At 43.9% G+C, this 26552-nt stretch overlaps 2 protein-coding genes across 2 annotated transcripts in view; one reads left to right on the top strand and one right to left on the bottom strand.

Annotated features, from left to right (window-relative positions):
• cacna1aa (calcium channel, voltage-dependent, P/Q type, alpha 1A subunit, a) overlaps window positions 1–3276 on the top strand; it is a 64750-nt gene extending 61474 nt beyond the window's left edge. The window contains exon 49 of the mRNA XM_061846547.1: window positions 3163–3276. The gene's annotated coding sequence lies outside the window, so the exon portion shown is untranslated. The remainder of the gene's footprint in view (window positions 1–3162) is intronic.
• A 7571-nt stretch (window positions 3277–10847) lies between these two features.
• On the bottom strand, window positions 10848–25341 carry nacc1a (nucleus accumbens associated 1, BEN and BTB (POZ) domain containing a). The gene is made up of 8 exons (XM_061846549.1): window positions 25161–25341; window positions 16926–17079; window positions 15861–16133; window positions 14525–15152; window positions 14238–14408; window positions 13972–14077; window positions 13771–13868; window positions 10848–11158 (listed from the first exon to the last, which is right to left on the bottom strand). The coding sequence occupies exons 2-8, from the start codon at window positions 17049–17051 to the stop codon at window positions 10848–10850; spliced, it is 1713 nt and encodes a 570-aa protein (XP_061702533.1). The 5' UTR covers window positions 17052–17079; window positions 25161–25341.
• Window positions 25342–26552: the final 1211 nt, after the last annotated feature.

Raw genomic sequence — 26552 nt, 5'->3', positions numbered from 1 at the left:
TGCACCAAAAAAAAAAAAAAAAAAAAAAAGACAAACCTATCAGTGTCTTTCCAACCTCAGCGGAATGTCATGGGAAAAAGTATTTTTTCACAACAGTTTGGAATGATATAGCACATAAGTTATGTAGCGAATATTTGTGGTGTGCGCGCATCTGTGGCTGCATGTACGCACGTGTGAAAGAGGGAGTGATATTTTTCCACATTTTTCATTGGTTGCAACTTTTCCATCTCAAAAAAAAAAAAAAGCCCCACAGATGTGGGTGCGTGTGTTTCTGCAATTGTCTTTGTGCAGCAAAATCCTTGACATCCCACCTTTGACGTGAGGCTGTTTTTCTTTGGGTGGATATTTTTACTGATCCATAACTAAAAAAAAAAAAAAAAAAAAAATGGGCGCTGTCAAGATGCGCAAAGCTGAGATCACCCAACATCCTTTTCTGTTCTGTTTTGTTTATGCTGCAGTGAAATCTACACTAATTAACCACACCGAGTCTTCGAAAAGCAATGTAAAGCCGCAAATGAGAAGAAAACAATGTTTTGTTTGTTCTTTTTTTTTGTTTTGTTTTGTTTTTTAAATAGAAATGTTTTGAGGAAAAAAAAAGTTTAAAAAATATCTAGTTCAAGAACTGCATGTGCTATGTGCATGCCACACTGTGGGTTGACAGTCATCTTCAGGACATAAAAGAAAAACAGAATAATGAATTCATAGATGTTTAAAAAAAAAGAAGATATATAGATGTTTTTAAAAAGCAACGTTTTTTTTCCTTCTATTTTTGAGAACAAAAAAATATTACAAAAAAGGACCAAAAAAATAAAAATAAATAGGGGATCAAATCACAAAGGAGACTTTGGTGAGAGTATTTTTCCCCCCCACCTGTGACATGAACTCGAGGCACAACACAATGTTGAATGTTGAAGAATATTGGGGGGGGGGGGGGACATTGTAAACAAAGAAAGAAAGTGCAGATTCAACAATGATGATGATGATGATGTTTTGTTGCTGTTGTTCGTGCGGGGCGAGGGGCTCCCAATTGGATCTTACTAACTGCCTGTGGAATCTCTTTTTCTCTCCTTTTCTCGCTTTCCAAACGCTGTCTCTTTCGCACTCTTAATCTCTCTTCTCACTCTCAACCTGTCTCACCACAATTTCTACCAGTGCATTTTGTAATTCCAAACAGAACTCTTCCTAAAGAATAACAATAAAAGAAATAAAAAACAGAGAATGCACACAGGGCTGTCTGGCAGTCATTTCTGGTCGCAATTTTTCATTTTTTTTTTTTTAAATCGATGGTATTTCCTTGCAGAATACATTGAATAATTGCTCTAAAGAGAAATCGTGGAAGCACAACCAATGTTTGAGATGCTTTATTTTGATTAAATGAAGAGCTTCGCCCACCAAAATTGCGGGGGATAAAACAAAACGTTAGTTGAATTATTTGCATTCTTTAAAGTGACCTACAGGGGGCGCTGCCTGCTTCTTAAAAAAACAGTCATAATTTAATCGTAATAATTGACAATCCTTTTTCTCAAAAGGACACTTGAGGTAAATTGTATAAAGAGATACATTTAGGTTCAAAAATGGGTAATGGGTAATAGGTAAAACGACTTTTTCCTCTGCCCATGGGCACGCATATAACGAGTACGTGTAGGGCTGACCCAGAAGGCCTTTTGAATAAAATCGAGAGGGGCCGGGGGTTGATTAATGTTTTTCCCCCCCTTCGCTTCCATTTTTCTACACGCGACGGATACACAATGAGGCACTTGAAAACGACCACGCCAACGAAATATCTGAGGTGATGATTTTGGTGCGGAATAAGCTTTATAACGGGATAAACGCTCAAGGTGCTCAAGTTCTTATATTGCTCAGGAGCGGAGACTCACACCAGCAACCCAATTGCGTCACCGGGCTCCATTTTAGCCACTGATCTGAAAAAAACAAAGACTGGATGCCTCATTTGCCACCAAAACTGAAGTCGCCGAAAGCAGATATCCGCCATCTTGATACTCCCAAAACAACCATGCCGACCTGCGCAGCGACAGCGTTAATCGCCAGTTTTGCGGCTGTGAGAAAACATTCCACAGGTAAGTTAGAAAGATATACTGTGACACTGTTAAACTTTGTAAATGTTTTTTTTTTTCTGATGAGCTTAATACACTTGAACAATGTTTTGTTTACAGTTGTTGTTGTTCACTGTTCACTCTCTGCTTCACCTTTATAGGCTGACGTTTTTTTGCGAAAAAGCGATGTAAATATTTTCCCAAACTTCATCAGTGGATATGCAAGAAAACACATTTTCTGTGAAATGTTTGATGAATTTCACAAGACCGAACTCTGCAAATTGAATTCGATTTTCAAACACGAGAAAACAAGTTAAAATTTTGTCTGAAATAGGACGTCGCAGAGGCAACAAATGTACAATGTGTTTAGCATGTTTTTTCCCGTTGCGAGTCCTTATTTCCAATAATATACCTAACACATTGACTTAAAATTTTGTTTTTATGACAAAAAAATTGTGAGTTTTTTGCTATGTTATGATGATAGTGCTTCACAGCGTATTCTGATAAAAGTTAACATGTCACAGAACACGTCATGGAACATGTCACAGAAATCGGGCCCTAATGTGCAAGGTTTCTTTGTTGTCCTTTAAACTTGGACTTTATTGCCTTACCAAGTCGAATTAAAATTCATTCATGTTACCAGAACTGAAAAAATGTCAAGCTCACATGACCAGTTTTAATTCTACGTGCCAAAGTTTGAGAAAAACCCCACCATTATCCAATCTGTAAACCATTGTCCTCCACACGTTTTGGGAGTACCAAGATGGCGGCCAACTGGCTTCAACCAATCGACATACGCTATCTCGTCTTTTAAGTGATTTTAGCCGTGCTCAAAACACCCGGAAAACTGAAACTTTAAAACTTCAAAAGTGTCGCAGCTCGCAGCAAAGCATGTATTGTCACGTGTAGAAAGTTCAAGAGGAAATTATGCAGAGCACCCAAAAGGACAAAGACAAGAGCATCGTAACATTACAAGAAAACAGACAACAGAGAGAGAAATTGTTACAAATCTTTTATTAAGATGGTCATCATCGAATCCATTTGGACATGTTCTCTTGTTTTTACAGTTTGTTAATGTGCAATTACCGTCGCTAATGTTGGGTCACAGTTACAGGGCTTCACAAAGTTATTGGCACTTGGAACACAGAGAGAAGAGCTGGACCGGCGCTACAGGATTTTCGACGCGGGCCGAAGAGCGAGGGGCCAAGCCAGCACTGTGCGGGTTGTGAACAAGCGGCGCCGTTCCAGGGTAAATATTGGATAGAACTCATGCTGTGAGTGTACGACAAACAATCTTACCTTTACGCGTGTCTATGCATTATATACAGTATTCGTCTATACATGTATATATCATATTTATATATGTACCATTGTTTGACACAAGGATCTCCATGCCATGCCACACCTTTTCTGTTCAAGTGTGTAGGTCTACATGTGTGTGTAAACACGTTTTTGGGAGGAAAGGCAAAAAAAAAAAAAAAAAAGAAAAAGCGAGCGAGCGAGAACAAAGAACACTTGTCCTCAAAAGTTCTAGTTGATGCACAGTAATGACTAAAGCCTGTCGCAAAAAAGTTCACCTTGAAAAGCCCAAAACCAGAGTTTGCATCGGGAGAGCCCACAGCCAAATCCAGTACTCTTCCCGCAATTGCTGACGTAAGAGCAAGCAAACGCTTCTTTCCTTGGAAAACGGTGCTGATTCACAGCGCGAATCAATGAGTCACCGGATCGAAATTAATCTGGACCAGTCGGGCTGTCTGTACGACGCCCCTTCGGGACCTCGTTATTAGTCGCACGTCTCAGTGCGAAACTGAAGGGCATTTCTGTCGTTTGGACTGGACTGGAGACAATGAACGGTGAAGGTACACTCAGAAGGGGACGTGTACTGTGTCATTGTTCAGAATTCTGCGGATTGTATGGAAGTGATTGTTGATTAAGTGGAATTGGAAATGGCCACAGGATGGCGTGCACGACTGTTAATTCCGTCTCAACTCGTTTGCTAGTTTGGACAGAAGAACATGTGCCAAAAGCTCTCTTGTCAATGTCAACAATTCATTTAGGAATGACTACGTTCCGTTGATCTATTGAGGGATCAATTAATTTTTTTTAAAATGCAACTTTTAATGGGATGGGAGCATTGCTCTCTGTAAGTTCTGAACTCCTGTTTCGAAGCCAGCTGATTGGGGGCCGTTGTCATAGCTGAGGTCGACAAGGCTGTAGTTCAAATTTCCAAAACTATGTATATATATATTGCATTTCGTTTCTCCATTTATTTATGTTTTAAACTGTAAATATGTTATATTACATTTCATTTGGCCTGTCTTTGGCATTTCACATATGCTAGCATAAGGCTAACATACAATATATATATTAGACCAAAAATATGGCTGGGTTGAAAATGTTGGCGTTTAAATATACAGTGGTACCTTGCCTTAACGCAACTCAAATCATCTTTGGCCATTTAAATGAAATTTAATAACGTTAATACAATCATGTCTTGTTAATATGGAAAAAACGTTGTCGCATTGGACTTATTAAAAACACAATAATGACTTTAACATTTTTTGCCATACTTCACAACGGCAGAATGGTCTTTGTGCTGCTGCCTGCCCTGACCACTTGGGGGCAGTATACAACAAAGCGACATGCAGTATACTGGAAGTCTGTACAGTGTAAGCAACTTGTCTTACTTCCTCGCAGGGGATAAAGAATATATGATTGTACTGTTATATTAAATGTTTAAATGTGTCGTGTTCAAACAGCATTTGCTTAAAGAGTTACATACGGGCTCCTCATTTAAATTTTAGCATTAGTATTAAGCTAACGGTTGAGCTATGTCCGTCAATCTATCCAGTTTCTCTTATCCTCCCAAGGGTTGAAACCGTGCTGGAGCCTATCCCAAGTATCTTCGGGCGAGAGGCGGCGTACACGCTGAACTGGTCGCCAGCCATTCGCAGGTCACACATAATGGTTTTATTTGAAAGATGTAATTATATTTGAGTGATTTTTTTTTTTTTAATAATCAGCTAAACGTTCATATCTCAAAAACCTCGTAAGTCTGATCACCCCTATCTCAAGGCACCAGTATACATTTAATTAGTGTTCAATTTTCTTCTGATTTATGTGTCAGTTTTGCAGTAAACCTCAACTGGGTTTCATTATATTGTTTGATATTTAAAAAGGTACCGCTGTGCACCTCCCGTTACAGAACTACACTAATCCACTATCAGTTCCACACAATCATCTACATCCAATTCTAAATCAATGATCTTAAACTTTTCTTTTGTGAAGCCAAATTGTCTGAGGTCATTTAAAAAAAAACATAAATAAATGTCAACGTTAAAAAATGTTGGAAGAACACCATGAAGAATTTAAAAAAAAAAAAAAAGGAGTTTTAAGCCAGTGAGCATATGAAACTTGAGTCCCGGCACAACACTGCTGATGCTGTGGAGGTGAACGAGACACCTGGAAGCACAACAGTCTTCAAAAGATCCTGCAGAGGTAAGTGGAGTGCTCAGATGAGGTTTTGTAGTTATTTACTGCTTAATCCCAAAGTACTGCATCTCTGTTTGCACATGTTTTTTTTTTAATCTCACAACACACATTCTTGTGGTTTCAGTACGGATAAATAAGGGTGCTTTGTAGCTATCATTTGATGTTTTGTTTTGTTTTTTAAGTGAGGTTGTACGGATACAGAGCCCCGAAAGAGACCTTGAAAAATAAGAAAAACTAACTGGTTTCTCATTGTAATGAGTAAGTTTCTCATTGTGGTGAGTGAGTTTCTCATTGTAATGACAAAGTTTCTCATTGTAATGAGTAACTAGTCCATTGCATGTATAAAAGACCCTCATTCTTTATTCACGAAGCTCCCGCTAGCAGGTAAATAAGCTACGACTACCTGAAAGCAGGAAGCGACCGCAAGCAGGTAAATAAACTACGACCCATAGGTAGCCGTTTTTCGACACTCTCATTGTATTGAGTAACTTACTCATTCTGTATACGGAGCCCCTAAAGGGACATTGGAAAAAAAACTAACTGGTTTCTCATTGTAATGAGTATCTTACTCAAATGACAGTTACTCATTACAAGTTACTCATTACAATGAGAAAGTTACTCATGAGCAAGTTACTCATTGTAACTCATGAGTAAGTTACTCATCACAATGAGAGTGTCGAAAAACGGCTACCTATGGGTTCGTAGCTTAGTTACCTGCTAGCGGTATATTCCTGAACAAGGAATAAGGGTCATGACAATGAGAAACTTTCTCATTACAATGAGAAACCAGTTGGGGTTTTTTTCTTTTTCTCAGTGACCCTTTAGGGGCTCTGTAAGGTGGAGCTGGCTAGGAATGAAAATTAAAAAAAAAAAAAAGAGAGAAGCACGGCAATACACTCCCGATTCAGGTTTTCCTCAAGACGCGCACACAAAACTTTTCAACTTCAATGAGCTCCGATGATCCACACACACACACCACACACACACACACACACACACACACGCACACGAGTCAGTAACAAACGGAGTCTTGACGCTTAAAATGGGAACGTGCAGATGTGGGGGGTGGGGGGTGGGTGGGGAATGACAAGTTCTACCTAAAAGGGTTCAGTTGTGACACAACACTTCTCAATAAGGTGCACGAACCATTGGTTCTTCTCCCTAAGGTGCTAAAGCCTCCGCCCTGCCTCATATGAAAGGACCTCCAAAATAAAAGCCACCAAGCTACATGTATAAATGACGCAGACACCCCGATTCTCCTCGTCATACACGCATACGTACAAACACAAAACGTTTAACTGGAGCAATATTGCTTCAAACTCCTCCGTACCTACCGAAATTCTGCTTATTGAGTTCCGTTTAAAAGGCACATTCCAATATTTCATAAATATTATATTGTACTAGGGTACAAAATGTCACCAGTTTACCCCTCCCCCCTCACCCGTAACATGATTTGAATACAAAGCACAGTAGTCGTTTTGGGGGCCTTGACTTCCCTGCACATCTTTGTCGAAACAGTCAAGCCAGCTGAGTCAGTCCCGCTGCTTTTGAGCTCCAGAACAGGAGACGAAAAGCTCATTCCATCGGCATCTCCTCACCATAAACCATAAAGGGTCGCTTTTTTTTATGTAAAAAGTACCACGCCCCTCCTAAACAGTCGCCGCCTGCGTCAGTACAACATCGAGAATCGAAAACAATCTCCATCTCCGCTCGTCACAGCAGGCGCGGCGGGCACACATACAAATATAGCTTCTCTTCTAAAAATACGACCATCTTTGATTACCTGTTGACCGTAAAAATTTTCATTAGAATCATCTCAGTAAAAAGCTGCTGCCCAGTCTCTCTGATCACCGTTTGCGCTCGCTAAAAATATAGAAATCAAAGATGGGATATATTTATATAACGGTGCACAGTAAAACACAACAAAGGTAGATTCGGTCGAAACCATTTGAGGCGGGGCCAAGAAAATGAAAATTGATGAGTGGATGATGTTGTGGAAAGAGAACAAAGTCGTGTTCATATCTTATTTTTTTGTTGTTGTTGTTTTTTGCCCAAGCATGTACTGGCGCTTTTTGTGGAACACAAGTACGCATTCTTGCACTGCAGTGAAAAGAAAATGCCAGCGCTTACATTCAATACATACCGCTAATTATGGAAAGCGGTTGGAGCATTTATTCGATAGCCAATATCTAGCTTAAAGTCCATGTACAAGTGTGCTCACTAGTAAGACAATTCAAGTCAGCACACTTAGAGAAGGACTGCAATCGCTCACATTTGACGAAATCTGCACAGTCACGCACGAAAAATCACACGTGTAAAATTTGTCACGAGTAGAAAAAATAGATATTGAATATTGTTGCTTATTTTGTGTATTCTTGACAATAATTTACGTGTTTATTTCATGAACGCTGTTAACTAAACAAGCCTGCTCCTAAACAATCAGCCTTCACCCGGAAACAGAAAATGCAAGTTAACCGTACTGAGCATGTCCGGAAGTGATGCCAAAAGCCCATGTTCAGAGCTTCTTCACGTACAGTGAAGTGCAATTTACGTCGAAAGTCATCAACATCGTGAGCCACGTCAAAGGAAATTCAGTTACACAAGGGGTGGTCAATGCGTCGATCGGGAGGCAGTGTGACGGCGTGCCCAAAAAAAAAAAAAAAAAAAAAAAGACGTTAGACTATCATCCACCTCGTCGCTTGATTCAGGTGTCGCCAATACGTCAAGCGCGACCTCCTATTTAAGGCAATCACCGCGTCGCGCGTGTGCATCCCCCCTCCCACCTCCCACCTCCCACCCCGCTATCTAATAAGTATGAGATTGTGATTTACTTTGACTTGATCTAAATTCTAACAGTCATTTTCCCCATGGTACTCGTTATCTTTAAGTTGAAAACTTTCCCCCTCTACATTCTTTACGAAGATATAGACCATATACTGCTAGCTTTCATCAACGAATTAACAATATATAGCGCCGTAAATTGCGCTAGATTATAACAATACATCCAGATTGCCGACAGCAATGTTTGTTCCAATGTACCGCTATCTTGTCGCCACTGACGCCGATTATGTTGAACTAAACTTTCAGCATTTTCAAAACATTGCGAGTATAGACCGTTGGTGTTTATTCCTTGACAGGCCAGTGCATTTAACTTTTCTTCAGATAAAATTTGTCACATCAAGAATTTTTATTCATGAAAAATTTTAAATACGGTTTGATATCATGTACTACTAATATCAGTTGAAATTGGAAATAATCATTTCTGAGTTTGAAATTTTTGTTTTCTATTTTAGTTATGTATTTGTTTATTTTATTTTTAATTTACAATTATGTCATATTAAGTAGTAAGTAAGTTATTTTAAGGTCTTGAGATTCCATCCCTAGACACACCCACAAGTTTATCTGCGGGCATGACTGACCACACCTTCACCTTTTTCAAATATGAGCGACTGTGACTGTTTTACTTTTAATGTTATTTTGACAACTACCAGTGCCTTCCACTACTGTCTGACAAAAAAACAATTAGGGCAATCGGATGTCACTAGTGATGCAAAAACTGTGTACTACCTGTACTATAAGCGAACCTCAATTCTAATTTTCTGAAGCTATTACTAGTAGCGGTCTGGTTTCTAGTTAGTTCACTAGTGAACAGTTTTGCTTCAATAATATGTAGTCTTACTAGTACGATAAAGTTGGCATAGTAGTGAGGTAAAATTTACCAGTTAATATCTAATGCTACACTAGTGGCTCTTGTAGCATGGATGATAACTAGTGCACACTTTTGCTGCACTTGTAATGTGGTTGTCCTACTAGTATGCCATAGTTATCTTACTCGTGTGCTGAACTAGAAATGCCACACACCACTAATAGGCAGTAGTGCAAAAAGGGTTACTAGTAATTTGTTCTACAAGTTTGCTGAATTGTCTTACTAGGGAGAAAAAGGTCATACTAGAACAAAGATCTTCCTCATTGTATAAGTAGGCCAAAAGCAGCACTACTAGTGGGGAAATAAAAACTTTACTGTCTTACGAGAGAGAACAAAGAGTACAGTAGTACACAGACCTTAAAGGAACAATTCGCTATTTTCAAACAAAAAACACTTTTCAAAACGTGCAAAAAGTGTCAGTATGACATGATAGTAGAATATCATTGCAATGATCATTTGAAAAAAAAATAATCTTTGGGCCTATTTAAGGCCTATAATTTAATTTGAATTATTTTACCACTGCGCATGGCAGGACAAGAATTGCCAGAGAGTGTAATGACAAGAATACACTCTCAGTTATTTGCACATGCCCACTCTACACACAGAGGCTCACAAGGACCCTCCGTAGGCTCTCACAGAGTAGACAATAGTAGTTTCTTGGATGGATTATTTAACTATGGTTAGAAACAAAAGCTAAAGCCAAGGAATTGGACAGCTCCATACTTCAAATCAAGGAAAGATATATAGCACTGGTGTGTGTCCTACACGCAGACGGCGGCACGCCTGTGATTGCAAAACCCCCACTTACGTAACATGCACTCACCGAGTCATCAGGTAAGTTGATGACCTCTGATACTTTTGACCGATTGTACATTCCCAAAAACATTTTGGGAATGGCGGCCAGGTGACTGCGACTAATCCTTCTCTTCCTAGAGAGATGCGACGTGGCTAACGGAGGGGCAGGGAATGAAAAGAACCCGCGCGGAAATATTGCCAGCAGTTTGAAAACTGCATATCGTCCGCCTAAGCTCGATATCGGAGAGCCGTTTTAGCGTTCATTTCAATATCATTGATAATGATGGTAGTAGTGCGTGACTTGCCTACTCGTCGACCCTCGTCTACTAGTGCAGCTGAGCAGTTTACTGGGAAGGTTCAATTGCATACTAGTAGACTAAATGTGACACAAACAGAGAAAAAAAACAGTTCATGGACTTCAAGCTGGATATCTATTGAATAAATGCTCAAAGGGTTTTTTTCCCCCCCCAACTAATTCCCTTTCCATGCACCCGACGTCCTCAGGCTCCACTATCAACTCATACAACCCACACCACTGGGAATGTATTGAATATGCAACAATGAAGGTGCTTCTACACCTTGAAAGGACAAAGAGAGGCAGAGGACAGTCGGGTGCCCTCTCACGCTCTCCCTCCCCTCCCCAAGCTCCGTTCTACAGTCTGAAAAGTAAAGCAAAGGTCGTTTCCATGTCCTGGTTACAGCCGTAGCAGTGTAGTATAGACAGTCACGTGAGAGTGAAGAGGCAAGCACAACTGGGAAACACTGCCGCACGTCTCGCCAGACGTCCCCGAACGCAACGCTCAGAATAACGCTCCCACGTCCCCACTCACGCCCGGTAACGATTCACCTGAAGAGCCGCCCGAATCCGCGCCGGCGCCGGCCGAGGCCTCCAGAGAGGCGGGATCGAACGCCGGGTCGGCGCCCAGGGCGTCGTCCTCGGCTTTGACGCCGTCGGAGAGGAAGGTGGAGTAGGCATCGCTTTCGGCGATCAGCAGCTTGAGCTTGGGGATCCAGCTCTTGCGGACCACTCGCCGGGCGTTGGTGCACATGTCGGCGGCGATGGCATTCATCTCGCTCTCTTTGAAGCTGGTTGCAAAGTTCTGGCAGTAAACTGAGGCAAGGAAGGGGAAAAAAAACAAGATTAGCGTGCTCTTTTCTGCTGGTAGCACTGACCCATAGCCAACCACCATACAATATTTTGTATATCGTTTATTCGCATTTAGCAACCTGCCTCAATTGAAATGGGGTGTCATAGTCACTCATTTGCAATGGACAATATGGACATGAATGTTTCTGAGAAGTGGGAGGAAGCCGCAGAACCTGGAAAATCTGTATGCAAACTAAGAAAAGCCAGAGCCCTGATTCGAACCCTCCGCCTGATAACTATGACATTAACTGATAACTTTAATTTTGACTTCCATTACTAAGTGTCTCCAAATGACTACAGTTCAATTGAGGTATTGTGCCACTGTCAAAATCAGATAAATTACTGGATGAGCCAAAATGTTCACAACAAAACTGAGACAATTGTTTTTGTCAGTAAAGAAAAGAGAATAGCTGTTAGTAAACATCTGGACTCTCTTATCTTTAAAAACCAAAGACCAAGTCCAAAACCTTGGTGTTCTGATTGATTCCGACCTGACTTTCAACAATCATATCAAATCAATCACAAAAAATTGCCTTCTACGATCTGAAATATATATATGATATATATATATATATAATATGAATATATCCACTTTTTGATCATATTACTTGCACTGTGTGTGGTTTTAATTGTCTTTTTTTTATATTTTGGTTGTCATTTTTATTGTTTTTATCCGTTTTCAAATGTTTTATCTCTTTTGTTTTCAAATGCCTATAATCATGTAAAGCACATTGAGTTACCACGTGTATGAAATGCGCTATACAAATAAATTTGCTTTGCTTTATGAGGAGGATGTGCCATAACCACTCAACCATCATGCTGGCAACACCGGACTACATTTCCAAAGTAAATTCTAATATTTGTTAAATGAAACGACTTTATTCCCAACAGCCGACAGTTTTCTTTTGCTGTTAGAATTTTGTGTGACCTTAAGAGTTCAGCCTGTATTTGCAGCCACCTCAATCTAATCTTCAGAAGCAGCTGCGCTGGCCGTAGCATCAACTATATTAATAACGGGACTATTTCTTTACCAAATCAGATTTCAAATTCACCTCACAGGATCACAGCTGGCCCACAATATCATCGGCATTTTTCTGACTTTTGGTTGGTGAGAGTAGATTTCTTTTTTTTTTACAGCCAACTTCAGCTAGGAAATACTTACACAATTTGTTCCGCTTTTACTTTTCACGCACGCCCCCTTATAGATCAGTGGGCCAATAATCCAACACCTGGCGAATTGTTCTTCACAAAGATAGTAACACATTGAAGGACGTGATGTTACTATGAATGCTGGGCCGCCACAGGTTTGTAGATGCTAGTCGGCCCCGCGATATCAACCAATCAGAAGCAAATTGTTTACCAAACTTCAGTTGGGGCAGATGAGTGATTTAATTAGAACAAAGCCTATTAACATGTTTTATACTTATGAGAAATCCGCCTATTTCAACTGCGAGAAGTAAAAGACAATCAATCTTACATTACTGCCTATGGGAAAAGTGTTTTGAGTCAACCAGCGTCACATAACGGATTGTGTTCTTCTTCTTCTTTTCCTTTCGGCTTGTCCCGTTAGGGGTCGCCGCAGCGTGTCATCTTTTTCCATCTAAGCGCCCATCTCATGCATCCTCCTCTCTAACAACCACTGTTCTCATGTCCTCCCTCACAACATCCATCAACCTTTTCTTTGGTCTACCTCTCGCTCTTTTGCGTGGCAGCTCCATCCTCAGCACCCTTCTACCAATATACTCACTCTCACGCCTCTGAACATGTCAAAACCATCAAAGTCTCCACTCTCGAACCTTGACTCCAAAACATCCAACTTTGGCTGTCCCTCTAATGAGCTCATTTCTAATCCTATCCAATTTGCTCACTCCAATCAAGAACCTCAACATCTTAATTTCTGCCACCTCCAGTTCTGCTTTCTGTTGTTTCTTCAGTGCCACCGTCTCTAATCTGTACATCATGGCCGGCCTCACCACTGTTTTATAAACTTTCCCCTTCTTCCTAGCGGAGACTCTTCTGTCAAATAGAATACCAGACACCTTCCGACAACTGTTCCACCCCGCTTGTTCCACTTCCTGACCACACTCACCATTGCTCTGGATTATTGACCCCAAGTATTTGAAGTGGTCCACCCTCGCTATCTCTTCTCCCTGGAGCTTCACTCTTCCTCCTGCGCCCCTTTCACATTCACACACATATATTCTGTTTTACTTCAGCTAATCTTCATTCCTCTCCTTTCCAGTGCGTGCCTCCATCTTTCTAATTGTTCCTCCGCCTGCTCCCTGCTTTCACTGCAGATCACAATATCATCTGCGAACATCATGGTCCAAGGGGATTCCAGTCTAACCTCATCTGTCAGCCTATCCATGACTACCGCAAACAGGAAGGGGTTCAGCGCGGATACCTGATGCAGTCCCACCGCCACCTCAAATTCTTCTTACACACCTACAGCACATCTCACCGCTGTCCTGCTGCCCTGATACATGTCCTGTACTGACATAACGGATTGTGTTCCATCTTGAAAATCCCACTGCGCGTTGGCACAGGCAAAGTCCATCTCACAAAGGTTTGCTCACATTTGACTGCATGCAGTACTCTGTTGTCCAGGGGCTTGCGGCTCGGGTCGTTGGTGGACGAGCGGATGCCAGTCCCGCAGCTGTTGGCCAGTGTATTCCTGAGTAAATATATAATTACAAGGCCAAAATAAGCAAATATAGACGTTTATACACTCTTTTGATTATTCTATCAAAACAAAGAGTTAGCCAGAGGGAACTAACCTGTCAAAGAAGGCAGCCAGCAGCCTCCTCAGCAGCACCTTGTGTCTGGTCCCAGCACTCACATGACAGTTCATCAGCTGGGCTCGGGAAATAAAGACAGACGTACCTGGGGATAAACACAATCAATGAACAGTTACAACACTTCAAATTAAGTTCACCTTCTGAAATTTATAGTGGATTTTAGGTTCGGCGTGGCATTTCACCCAAGAGCTCATTAGCCTGAAATTCTTGTGGGTCGAATACATATCGATCAGACGCACGCGTACCTGAGACCAGCTCTAGTTTCTCAGCAGGATCTCCTTCCTCATACAGTTTGGGATGACAGCGGTTGCCGATCTGGGCAATAAGCTCTGCCGGGAGACAAGTGAGGTCTCGGCCCCGCATGCGCCCCCGTGTCTCCGTGTGGTCGGGAAGAGCCTCCACCCGCTCGCCAGCAGCTGAGGGAACAAAACGCTGAAATATTAGAAAGCTGACCACCCACCGTTTACACACAGCTCAGCATTACATTTAATATATGACATATTCAGATTTATGCAGATGTCATTGCCATTACCTACTGCCCCCATGTTGAGCATGCTGTACATGGTGTACATGTTGCAGATTTGCCTGTACTGCTCTTCCGCACTGTCCTCTGTGCCCTCTTCCTCTTCTTCGTCATCGTGGTAGCTGATGGGTGAGTCACTAGCGTAGGTACTCAAGGTGCCAGGACTGGCGCCCTCTGACATGCCCACACCGGATGAAGAATTCCCATTGGTGCCTGCACTCCCACTGAGCCCGCCACTCGGCACCATGCCAGCCAGGCCGGTCGCCGTGGCACCCATACCTATGGCCAGACCCAGCACTCCGGGGCTCTGGATGGCGCTGCCTCGCACCGCATCCTGGGAGTAACGCGCTGCTTTTCTAGCTCCCCCTCCTGCCCCGGAGCCACCGCCTCCTCCATCACGGCTGCTGCCACCCTCCCACAACCGCTTGGCGACGGGCGTGCAGACCACTGAATGAGCGGCAGCTTCCGGTTGGCTCGCAGGTTGCTCCGTCTTCACCCGTGACACCAATGGTAGAGGCGTCAAGCAGGCGGCGGGCCGGGCCGCGCTAGTACCGGTCTGTGTTACTGGACTCTGAGGCTCAGACGGTGGCGCCTCCTCTGCGTTAAGACCCTGGGAGTCACAACTGGGAGAGGAAACCTGAATATGAACGTACAAACAAAAAAAAAAAAAAATCTGTTTCATCACCAATGAAGACATTGAAAAGCAAGGGTGTCAATCTCATTTTTGTCTCGGGCAGCATTGTAGTTATGATTTCCCTCACACGGCAATTAGAACAGTTTAAGCACATATAAATCACATGGAAATCACTAAATCATATTACCACTACCTCAAAAACTGAACACAAAGATAATTTGTTCTAGTATTGTTAAAGTTAATGTAGAAAAGGGGTTTGGAAATGTAAGAAATAAAGCGTTGGCCTCACAGTTCTGAGGTCCCGGGTTCAATCCCGGACCCGCCTGTGTGGAGTTTGCATGTTCTCTCCGTGCCTGCGTGGGTTTTCTCCGGGTTCTCCTGTTTCCTCCCACATCCCAAAAACATGCATGTATTGGACACTGAAAATTGCCCCTAGGTGTGATTGTGAGTGCGGCTGTTTGTCTCCATGTGCCCTGCGATTGGCTGGCGACCAGTTCCGAGTGTACCCTGCCTCCTGCCCATTGACAGCAGGGATAGGCTCCAGCACTCCCTGTGACCCTCGTGAGGATAAGCAGCAAAAAAATGGATGGATGTAATATATCATAATAATGAACATTATTGTTTATTATTGAGAATTCACTTCTTCCAGTTTTCACTCATTTCAACTGCTGACCGGCTGCAGTAGAAAGTATTTTTTTGTAAAATTTTTACCTTGAGGAAGAATTCCGTGCCCTTTTCCATGATCTGTTGGATCTGCAGGAAGCCGGCTGTATACATTAGGAGGAACTGGTCCCCCACCGTCATGCTGAGACGGCCCGTGTAGCAGAAGGCCAAAATCTGCTGAAAGCTCTGCGGCTGCACAGCCGGTGGAAGCTCCACCACAGTTGGGCTGGCCTCACTGCCGCTGCAGCCTCCACTACTGCCACCGTTGCTGAAAAGGTCCCGGAAATAAGAACTGCTTGCAGCCAGCACGGCGCGATGGGCCTTCAACAAAAGGAGGAGTCTGGTTAGAATGTTTTAATTTTAAACTAAACACAAAAACAACTTTTCGTACAGTGGTCCCTTCATCTCAGAGTTTAATTCATTCAGAGACAAAACTTTTTTTTTACTCGCACATCAACTCAAAGTTGATTGAACTGAATTCCCACCCTTGATCATTTGGTCTCAAAGCAAAGCAAGCATTATGGTCCTCGCTAGCACATAGCAGGAATCACAAATCATTTGTAACAATATAACTTAACTTCAATGCAGTGCTACAAAAAAAGAAGTAAAAAGTGCATTGAGTGAACTTTTCGATGGGAAAGTCCAGTATCAAAATAGCAAAGCATTAGCAACTGCGTCAGTGCAGCATTGACAGTTTGAAGATCTTTTCTCAGCACCTCAACCAAGTTGCTTCCAGAAATGCTCTGGAATAGTTGACTTTTTTTTTAGACCTGAGACTCAATAGCATTTCACACAAATGTACTCGCCCCACAAAACAAATGATTGGTCCTCGTTTAGCAATCTGAGCTTGTAAACTGAAACGTTGTTGAAACCGCCAATATAAACGAGTAAAGATAAGCAGGGGTGCCGAAGTGCCAACTTTCCTTGCCTAACTCACTCGATCCATGTGTGAGATATGCTCTCAAAGAATAGGATAATCAATTTCTCAATCTTCTGTTCGTGTTTCCAAATTTGGCCTTCAAACAGCGGCAAACTGATCCTATGTTTAGACTTTTATTGAATTCCACTCAGCCGTACCTGAAAGGTTTCAAAGCAGTAAAATCGCAGCCCTACCTTGAAGGCATGACCCTTGACCACCACCGAGACATCGCAGTAGAGGCCCTGGAGCCGCTGCTCGTTCAGACACTCTAAAACGTTGTTGCCAAAGTTTGGGATCGCCATCTGGAGGGTCTGTGCCATGGTGCGCAAATGCACACCAACAAAGGCTCTGTTTGGAAAAACACACAAAAATGCATTGGATTTTTCACGCATGAAAGGGAAATTGCAGTCGTGTAAAACAGGCGTTTGCTTTTTAACGAGTGCATTGATTTGTCTGTGAGCAGTAAATTCTGTCGCGGTGCAAAGGAATCAATTAAAACAAAGCAATTCCTTAACACTGCGTTTTGTGTTCCCTCTATCAACTGGATTATGGGTATTATGGGGAAACAGGGGCAGCCTCGCTAAAGAGTTGCTCCCTCCGAGTTAACGCGCTTACGCAGGTGACACCGCTTCATCCGTGAGTCAATGTCATTTCATTTTCTGAACATCAGAAAAAAATGTTAGCAAACGTTTTTTATGTTTACTATTATTCTAAACGTATAGGCAAATCTGAATTTATAGAGATACACGCCCTCAGTATAAAACCACATTGTGCAGAAGTCACTTCCACTGAATATAGATGTGGCATAATTAAGAGGTGCAGCAGCAGAGAAGGTCCCCCTACTAAGCAGAGAGAATACAGTATATGCCTGTCAGTCATGTGGTCATGCAGCGGTGCTCAATGTGCCTTGCGGGATGGCGTGCCAAAAAAAAAAAAAAAAACGCCATCAGCCAATGTTCCCTCTAAACTGCGCGCGTGCGCAATTGTGCACCGCTAATGCAGTCTCTTATATTCTGTTGCGTTGCGCACAAAAAAAATCCAAAGCAAATTGAAACTATAACATACAGCAGTTTGTGGCATTTTGCAATATGATTCAATGAGTGAGGGATGACTGGTTGTTACATCCAATGGCACAATTCACATACCTACTGTAAAAAATGAAAAGAAGCCACTGGTTTCTTTTAGGCAGCACGGGGAACTTTCTCTAACAACGATCGCTGCTCCACCACACTTTCTTTTTCCTAGTTTACCTTACACCCGCCCAACATCCCCGCTCTTAAAGACGTACACTCATAATTACAAATGTTACAGTCCTTACGCAGCCCATCAATGCGTTTTATAATGACAGCGGCCACCACCGCTGCTTTAGTTAGCAACACAGTCTGGGCAATGTAGAGCAAAGACGAGCTAGATATTCTGCTTATGTTTACTTTTGATATTAATGGAGCAAGTTAAAAAAAGAAATGCTTTTGCTTTAAGATGCCATGAATGTCAGAGTATGTGAATAATAGAAAAAAAAGTGGTGAAACTGAATGAGATTTTCTCTTCTCCGAGTGTGAAAGGTCTGGACTGAAGCCAAAGTAGAAAGTGCAGGATGAGATGGTGTGTAATTTTAAAATTCCACCTTGGCACAGCCTGATCCAGGATGAAAGCACAGACAATACAGTGCACAAAAAGCTAATTCTGTATTTTAAATATACATATATGTTTATATATAGTATAATATATCACATAACATTAATAACATAACATTGTGAGCATGACCTCCCTTCCCCCACTGTCGTCAGTTGCTCGCGAGAGGCTGGCTGCTTGAAAAGTAGATCTTGGGGTAAAAAAGTCTGGGCACCCCTGTTGTAATGTATCCTTTGCCTGAACATTTTGGGTTTCGATTTACAACGTTTCTCTGTTGTATGTGACGTTGCTCCATTTTTAAACCTGTCCCGTTCAGCTGCGTGGCCTTGCAGAATTGTGGATCTGTACACGTTTGTGCTAGAACCGTTTTGCTGTGAAACATTTGAAAATTTAGCCAGACAGAAAAGGGTTTTAGGAGACAGACGGAGGGACAGATAGGACAGGGACACTAGGGGCAAGAACCACAGAAGAACAATACGAAAACAGTCATTTGTACATGGGGCGGGGGGAGTAGACATGCAATAATGACCCAAGAGAACCTCAAAAGGGCAGGACAGGATGTGGGGAAATTAGCAAGGCAGTGCTACTGACAAGTGGTGCAATGGGATTGTTTTACGTGTCTAAACACCTGGAAGAACTTGTGAGTTGACGTTAGTATAACCTGGGATTTTTGTTACAAGTGGACCCAGCGTAAGCAATAAAAGCCTATCACATGCGTGTTAGTCAACTGGTGTACATAGTTGCTGAAACTGCACATTGAGGAAAGGTGGGCCGAGGCAGCGAGCCCATTCAGGATGGTACCCAACCAGAGTCCCCCATCCAGACGCCCCATCCTTCCGTGACCGAAAAACCGGGACCTCGCAGGGTCCCATGTGTCAAGAAAGTGAAACGTGAAAATGGACCACCCACAGGCAACCATCATCCATGTACTGTGATTGTGCGGGGTGGGGTGGAGTTCTTAAATCTTAAATCTGGAGAAACTGGTGGGAGTGAGGCCAGACGGTCACAGGGCAAATAATGACCTGCAAATGTCACCTCCAGCCAGACCAAACAGCACCCCAAAGGATGTGCAAATGTATGTGGTGCAATAAAAATGTGCGGGAGGGGTAAGCATGGTGGGCCAGAGAGTAGAGCAGAGTGTCGGGACACCTGACCTCGTGTCCTCTCCAGCCCGACCCTGCACTTCCCCCACAGGTGATAATGCATTAAAACCACATGATGCATTGAAAGTGGAGCCCTGCCAGCGCAGTCAAGGAACCCCACACCACAACCCCACATTCCCCAACCCCTGGGGGCGTGAACCAGACTGGAAACCAGCACACATGTGCCAACACCCAGCACGGCGCCCGCCCCACCGCACCTAGTCCCAGTCCCACAGGGGTCCCTGAATGAGATGTGTGTGCGCCCAATGTGTGTACACTGTGAGTACTGTACTAAAAATGTACAGTGTGCGTGAAGGCCCGACAGCTAATTACAATTCATATGAATACATATGCTCTCCTTGTATTGCTGTTTTTCACCTATCACTGGTGGGTCTGGAACCATAAAAAAAAAAGAAAAAGGAGTTCACTTTACATTTGCTATCTGGCACACACAATTCTTTCGCACGGCCCTACTGGCCCATGAAATGACTATATTTGTTCAAGATTTGGCGAATAATCTACATTCCATTAATCCTATACGTCACGTCGGCCTCTCAGGAGCCGTCACTGCCAGAGCTCAATGAAAGCCTGTTTTATGTTCTGTCTTCTATGAGCCATAAAATCCAGTGTCCTTAGATAACTAGGTCATGTGCTGTTATTCTCTGCGCATGTGGCGCGTCGACAAACAGCAAATAGCATGATTCTATTCACTGTACAACAAATATCCAAAAGCAAACACCCCTGTTACAGTACTGCATCCTTTTAAAGGCACAGTGGGCCTTAAAGTAGTTATTGTAACACAAGCGAATAAAAACTTATTTCACTGCATATGAGCACACTCTAAAAATCACGTGATCATACTCTATACGCATGTACACCATTTACCGAAAGAAAAGTTCTGTCAACATATTAAATATGTATCTTAAAGGTCAAGTGTCATCCCTATAAACATTCTAAAATAGACAATGGAATGAAAAATACACATAACATTATTCACTTCAATGTCTATACAAAAAAATAAATATGAGCGGAAAGCGCGTCATCCATGCGCAAAGTTGCGGAAGTGTCATTCGACATTCAAGTGGTCGCCATATTGGCTGCATCTCCGGTCCGTGACGTCACCCCGGACATTCGCCATTGAAAACACGCTGTGGCCGCTAATATGGGAGACGTACACGCCCCTTCTGACACGGAAGCTCTTTTCGAAAAAGAGAACATCACACAACCGAGTTAAGTGACCGGGGCAATATTACCCCATTGTTTCGAGCCATATTTAGATAATATGCGGATCACGGCCAAACTGCCTCCCAATCTGATCCACTTCGGCGGATCGATGAGCCATCGCAGCCCGGTGCCGCGACGAGCCACCCCACTCACCCTTGTCGACAAGCCTTGTTAGCCAGGGTGGCTCATTTTCGGCGCCAAAGTGGGTTATCACGGCAATGAGCTGGGCCGCTTTACGGCATTGTCGTCGGCAGCGTTGTTCATAGCCGCCTTCGCCGCCGTCCAACGCGCACATTGACACATTTAGCAACCCTATCATACATATGCGGATCTTTTGTTACATTATGAGAGACAGAATTTGTGGTCCGCCACACACTATTATTTTTTTTAGTAGGTGTGTACACACCTACCTGTCGTTTGGGACCCACGAAACTCTCCTCCATTGCACCCGTGCAATCCATTTTTCCCGACGAACCAGGTCTTTTGGAAACTTATGAAGGGTAAATCCATCCTCCCGAGTGTTCGAGCAATATTCAGCAATCCGACAAGCCGGCATTTTAACTAACACGAAGGGAAAACGAGCTCCCTTCCCGCAGATAAAACTAATAGAAACAAACGAGTCCGCTGGAGGGCGCTCCTGCCCTATAGGTCACTTCCTGCTTCTTCTCGAAAACAAATCCCTCGAGAAGTTTTTAATGGCGGGAGTTACAAAAACCCATATACGTCAAAATTATGTTTTGTGGTGAAAAAACGGATGGGCCCATACCGGCTGCCGTTTTTTCATGAATAACATACTAAAAATTATCCATTTCATGACACTTGACCTTTAAACATCCCTTCCCAATGGGATCTATTTTTTTCACATTTTTATGCGCAACTTTGGTCAAAATGAGTCTGTGACATGGTTTAAGTTTGAAATTCAAGCAGTTTGTCGATTGCATGTAAAAATCAATCAACGGCATAAGGTTTGCAAAAGCTGGGTGGATTTTTATGATGTAGTTTTGTCAATTCACTCAAGTAAGTGCCCATTTTGTGTTGGGTACCACACAACTCAGATGAATGGCAACACGGCCACTTTCCGGGTTTTGCACGAGCAAGTCTAAGCCACTGTCGAACCATAAAGTATACATAAGTAGCATTGCACCACAATAACTATACTTATAATTTATGATGGAAAAGTGGTGGCTGAAATAAGCAAAGCTTCCACTCATTGTCACCAGCAATGATCTCTCGACAGCTTCAATTCAAAACAACGGGAGCGGAAGACGAGCTGAAAATATCTCCCTCTCTTTATATTCTCATCCACTTTTCAAGCTTGATGAATTGTTCTACATAATGATAGTAACGGGCGGAGGGCATCCCGCTGGGTGCCGTAGTTGCTCGCCGACGGCGAATCACGATTCAGGGCCAATCCAAGATAGGAATTATACAACTGTGGCACTCGAAACAGTCGGATTAAGCGGGGATTGATTGGTCGGGCCTGGGGAGCGAAGACGCAGTTATGATGTTTTAAAAAGGCGATTTCTGGTATGCTGGTCATTTGTGAGCTGAGTTCAGTTCTGTGGACTGTGCATTGGTTGCAGGCCCATACGAGTTTGTGTGACTAGAGTAACTTTCGATGCCCCACACTTCAGGCGCTACATTAACGTGTTATGAACACGGAATAACGATTAATCGACTGGAACGGCATCAACGCGACAAGTTTGCGGTAGGATTTTTACAGCACCTTAAATACTCATTTACAACAGTGCTCGAGGAGCAGTTGTTGGCAATATGCTACAACGCAGAGATCTTAACAGAGATCAAAGTGGAAACAGAGCCCAAAGGCGTTGGGTGCCAAAAACAGTGAACCGTAAATTCATGGTTTGGTTTTAAAAAGTGAGACATTCGCCACAAAAAAAAATGGTAATCTCTAAAACACATGGCTGACAAATTGTTACCAATCAAAGCTCTAATCTTAGTTTAAAAAAAAAAAAAAAACAGATGAAAAGGAAAAAGGAAATTGCACAGTATTTTAATACAGTACAGTAGTTACAAGAGATCATGTCTCAAGCCTGAAAGAGTTGACCAGCATGTCTATAATATTCTATCCGGCAATTTAAAGAAAGATGCAACCAAACTAATCACGATCTCCTTTTTCAAGCAACAATAAAATGATTCAAAACGGACTGTGGAGTTCATCAAAGGCAAGAACTGGAAGGTTTGAGATTGACCAAATCTCTAGATTTAAACCCTATTGAGCATGCATTTTGCCTTCTTGAGGAGAGACTAGTGCAAGGAGTAACAACCCCCCACCTCCACCTTCTTCTTCTTTTCCTTTCGGCTTGTCCCGTTAGGGGTCGCCACAGCGTGTCATCTTTTGCCATCTTAGCCTATCTCCTGCATCTTCCTCTCTAACCCCAACTGCCCTCATGTCCTCCCTCACCACTTCCATCCACATTTTCTTTGGTCTTCGTCTCGCTCTTTTGCCTGGCAGCTCCATCCTCAGCACCCTTCTACCAACATACTCACTCTCTCGCCTCTGAACATGTCCAAACCATCTCAGTCTGCTCTCTCTAACCTTGTCCACAAAACATCCAACTTTGGCTGTCCCTCTAATGAGCTCATTTCTAATCCTATCCAGTTTGCTCACTCCAATCGAGAACCTCAACATCTTCATTTCTGCCACCTCCAGTTCTGCTTCCTGTTGTTTCTTTAGTGCCACCGTCACTAGTCTGTACTGTACATCATGGCCGGTCTCACCGCTGTTTTATAAACTTTGCCCTTCATCCCAGCGGAGACTCTTCTGTCACATAGAACAACAGACACCTTCCGCCAGCTGTTCCACCCCACTTTCTTCACTTCTTTACCACACTCTCCATTGCTCTGTATTGTTGACCCTAAGAATTTGAAGAGCAGACCCACCCCCCCCCCTGCCAAAAAAAACAAACAAAAACAGATAAGCTGCAGTGAAAGCGTCATAAAAGAATACAAAACTTTAGTGGCGACAATTAGTCACAGGCTGCTGTAATTGGAAGCAAACAGAACTAAACATTCAGTGTGTGTGAACTAAATGTGAAACTTCGTCCAGTTTCAGTGTATCTTTTAACAATGCCATCTTCAACGTGTGTCTCTATTGCTGATGTATATACCTGGAAAGAAGAGCTGCAATGACCCTTTGTCTCATATTTGTTTTTTGTCAAACTCAAACAAAATGAATCTATGGTGGGAATGACCAGCAAAGCCTGGTGAGAGCAGTTCCATCATATCCACAGCCTTTCATTTGGGACTTCGCCAAGCTCCAGGGTAAAGAGAAATGCTCTCTTTGTCTCACTTGAGCTCCCTCTCCCTCATACTAAAACACAGATGCGCACACACCAACTCAAACAAACCCACAAAAGGCACACTGACTCGCACACAGACAATACAGCTTGTTTACGGATTGGCGAGCCGCAGTGAGCACACATGCTTGCACACGAAGACACACAAACGCGGGGTTTGGGGAGAGGAGGGGGCAGCGGGTTTTGCACAGTTTGCTCTGACAGTGAAAGAGATGTGACTGATGCGTCTTTATGCACAAAGGAGGGACAACCCAGTCTCGGAGAGAAGACAAGGGATCACCCCAGGTCGGCCTTCCATTAGAAACCAAGTGTTCAGAATGCCGCTGAACACAAAATCACTGTATAGCAAAAGCAGGCTTGCTGGGGAAGTGGGTCAAACACGAAGAGCACACTTGAGACCTTCCCATCATGTCGAGTGAATGACTTGCACGCTTTTTCTAAAGCAGCACATGTGATGTTGTGACAGCAAGCAAAGCGCATTTCCACTGCTGGACTGTGGAGTCATCGCCGCAGCTGGCTGGCACAACAATGCCGACTTTCTGCGGGCATTTCCTGGTTCTGATGTGCCCGCGTCTGCATGGCTATGCCACCCGCATCAAGTTAGGGCAGACGTGTCCGGTTAGTCCAGTATACAGTGTACAGTATCGTTACCATTGAGACATCCTCGGTCCACATTTGCGCGGATGCGTTTCAACCGAAAGGGACGCTGGGTAAATCGGGGCACGCGAGGACTCCGCACGGTGCCAGGGTCTCTCGACTGTCGGCTGGCACCAGAGGCGACGCGAGGACGGCGGCACGGGCTGGCAGCGGGAGACCCCCGGCGAGCGTCAGCCCGTCCCCGCCGCTGACGTGCAGGTCGCACTGCCTCACCCCCGAATTGTGGCCAAAAAGCCCCCCCCCGCGTTCATCCCGACACTCTCGTGGGACTGAAAGAGACGTTTAACCGTCCTCCCGAGTCCGCAGCGGGCCTGCCGAGGTGGCTAACGGCTAATGCTAACTGTGAAATAATTTGGGCGCACCGTCCAGCTCGTCCACACTCGACCCAACCAATAGCAAACAATTCCACGACGGTCCGCGCTCCTGAACGCACAAACCCGGGCGGGCTACTCACTGTCAACGCGGGCGAGGAAGCTCGGCTGCGGCGTCGCTTATCAAGCACCCAAATGTGGCTTATTTAAATATTTTGGTGATGGGGGAAATCGCTCCCCCTGCCAGTCTCCATTCTACCGACATCAACAGGTCATCCCGGGACACGCAGCAGCTAAGCGAGAGCCAGACGGAACCAGTGCGGCAGGGAGCGGGGGTGGGGGGAGGTGGTGGTGGGCGGGGGAGGGCGCACAACAACCAGCAATTCTTCCCAAGTGCCGCTAGCGACGACTGACTTGGCGCACACCTGACGCCCGACGCATTTGGACATTTTTGTGACAAAAAGAGCAAGTTGGCAAGCGAGCATTTGCAGCCTCGCTTAATGTGCGAGGCTGCGGGGGTGGGGTAGCGGTTTGCGAGGCAACCGAGACTCGTCCCCGACTTCCCCCCCGAACTTTCAACGTCCCGTATCGGCCGGATTCTTCATCATCATCCTCGTCGTCGTCGTCACCAACCTTGACGTGAGGCGCAGACTGGCCCTCCCACACTTGATTCGCCCCCTCCCCTTTCCTCCTTCTTTGGCTTCCTCCTCCGCCGCCGCCGCCGCCGCCGCTGGATCCTCAGACGACCCCCACAACTTGCCCACCCACCGACTCAACCCCCGGCAAACGAGACACTCGCTCGCTCCCCTTCCGGCACAACTCGACAGCGCGACCGTCGGCATCGACGGTGACTGCGGAAAACTGAAGCATCGCGCCGGCTTCCATGGCGTCCGATTCGATCGCAAGAGTGCCATGGGTGGGAGAATTGCGAGCGGCGCGGGGGTCATTTAACAGCGCCAAGGGCCGACCCTCCCTCCGCCTGGAGTAAAATCGGATTTTGAGAAACTCATTTTCTGCCAATAATCAGATTTTGCAAGTACACTTAAGTAGAAGTACAAATATTTGTGCGGCTAAAGATTGGTAAAGAAAAACAGTACTGATTCACTTCAGTTCTTAAGTAAAAGTAAAAACAGAACCTGAAACGTAAAGAAGAGTATTTTATTTGCCACAGTTAGAAAACACTTCCTACTACTGCCACAATCAATAATAGTGTTTAGTCATCGGTGATAGATCAATTAAAAACTCTGCTCTGGTAATGTTGTTTGACTCTGCAGGTAACCCTGGCATGTATTTTTTTAAAGGTACCACATTCCACTGCAACAGCAGACTGGATTGAATTCCCCAAAACTTTTTTTAAACTTTTTTTTTTTTTTTTTTTTTCCCACAAATTGAGATACTAAACCAGGCGGCACAGTGGAGCAGCTGGTAAAGCGTTGGCCTCACAGTTCTGCACGTTCTCCCAAGCCTGCACGTCTTTTCTCCGGGCACTCCGGTTTCCTCCCACATCCCAAAAACATGCAACATTAATTGGACAC

The sequence above is a fragment of the Syngnathoides biaculeatus genome, chromosome 16 (genome assembly GCF_019802595.1).
Source record: "Syngnathoides biaculeatus isolate LvHL_M chromosome 16, ASM1980259v1, whole genome shotgun sequence".
In the NCBI taxonomy this organism is placed as follows: domain Eukaryota; kingdom Metazoa; phylum Chordata; class Actinopteri; order Syngnathiformes; family Syngnathidae; genus Syngnathoides; species Syngnathoides biaculeatus.
Note: the sequence above shows the minus strand (reverse complement) of the source record. Positions and strands in the feature narration are given on the sequence as shown.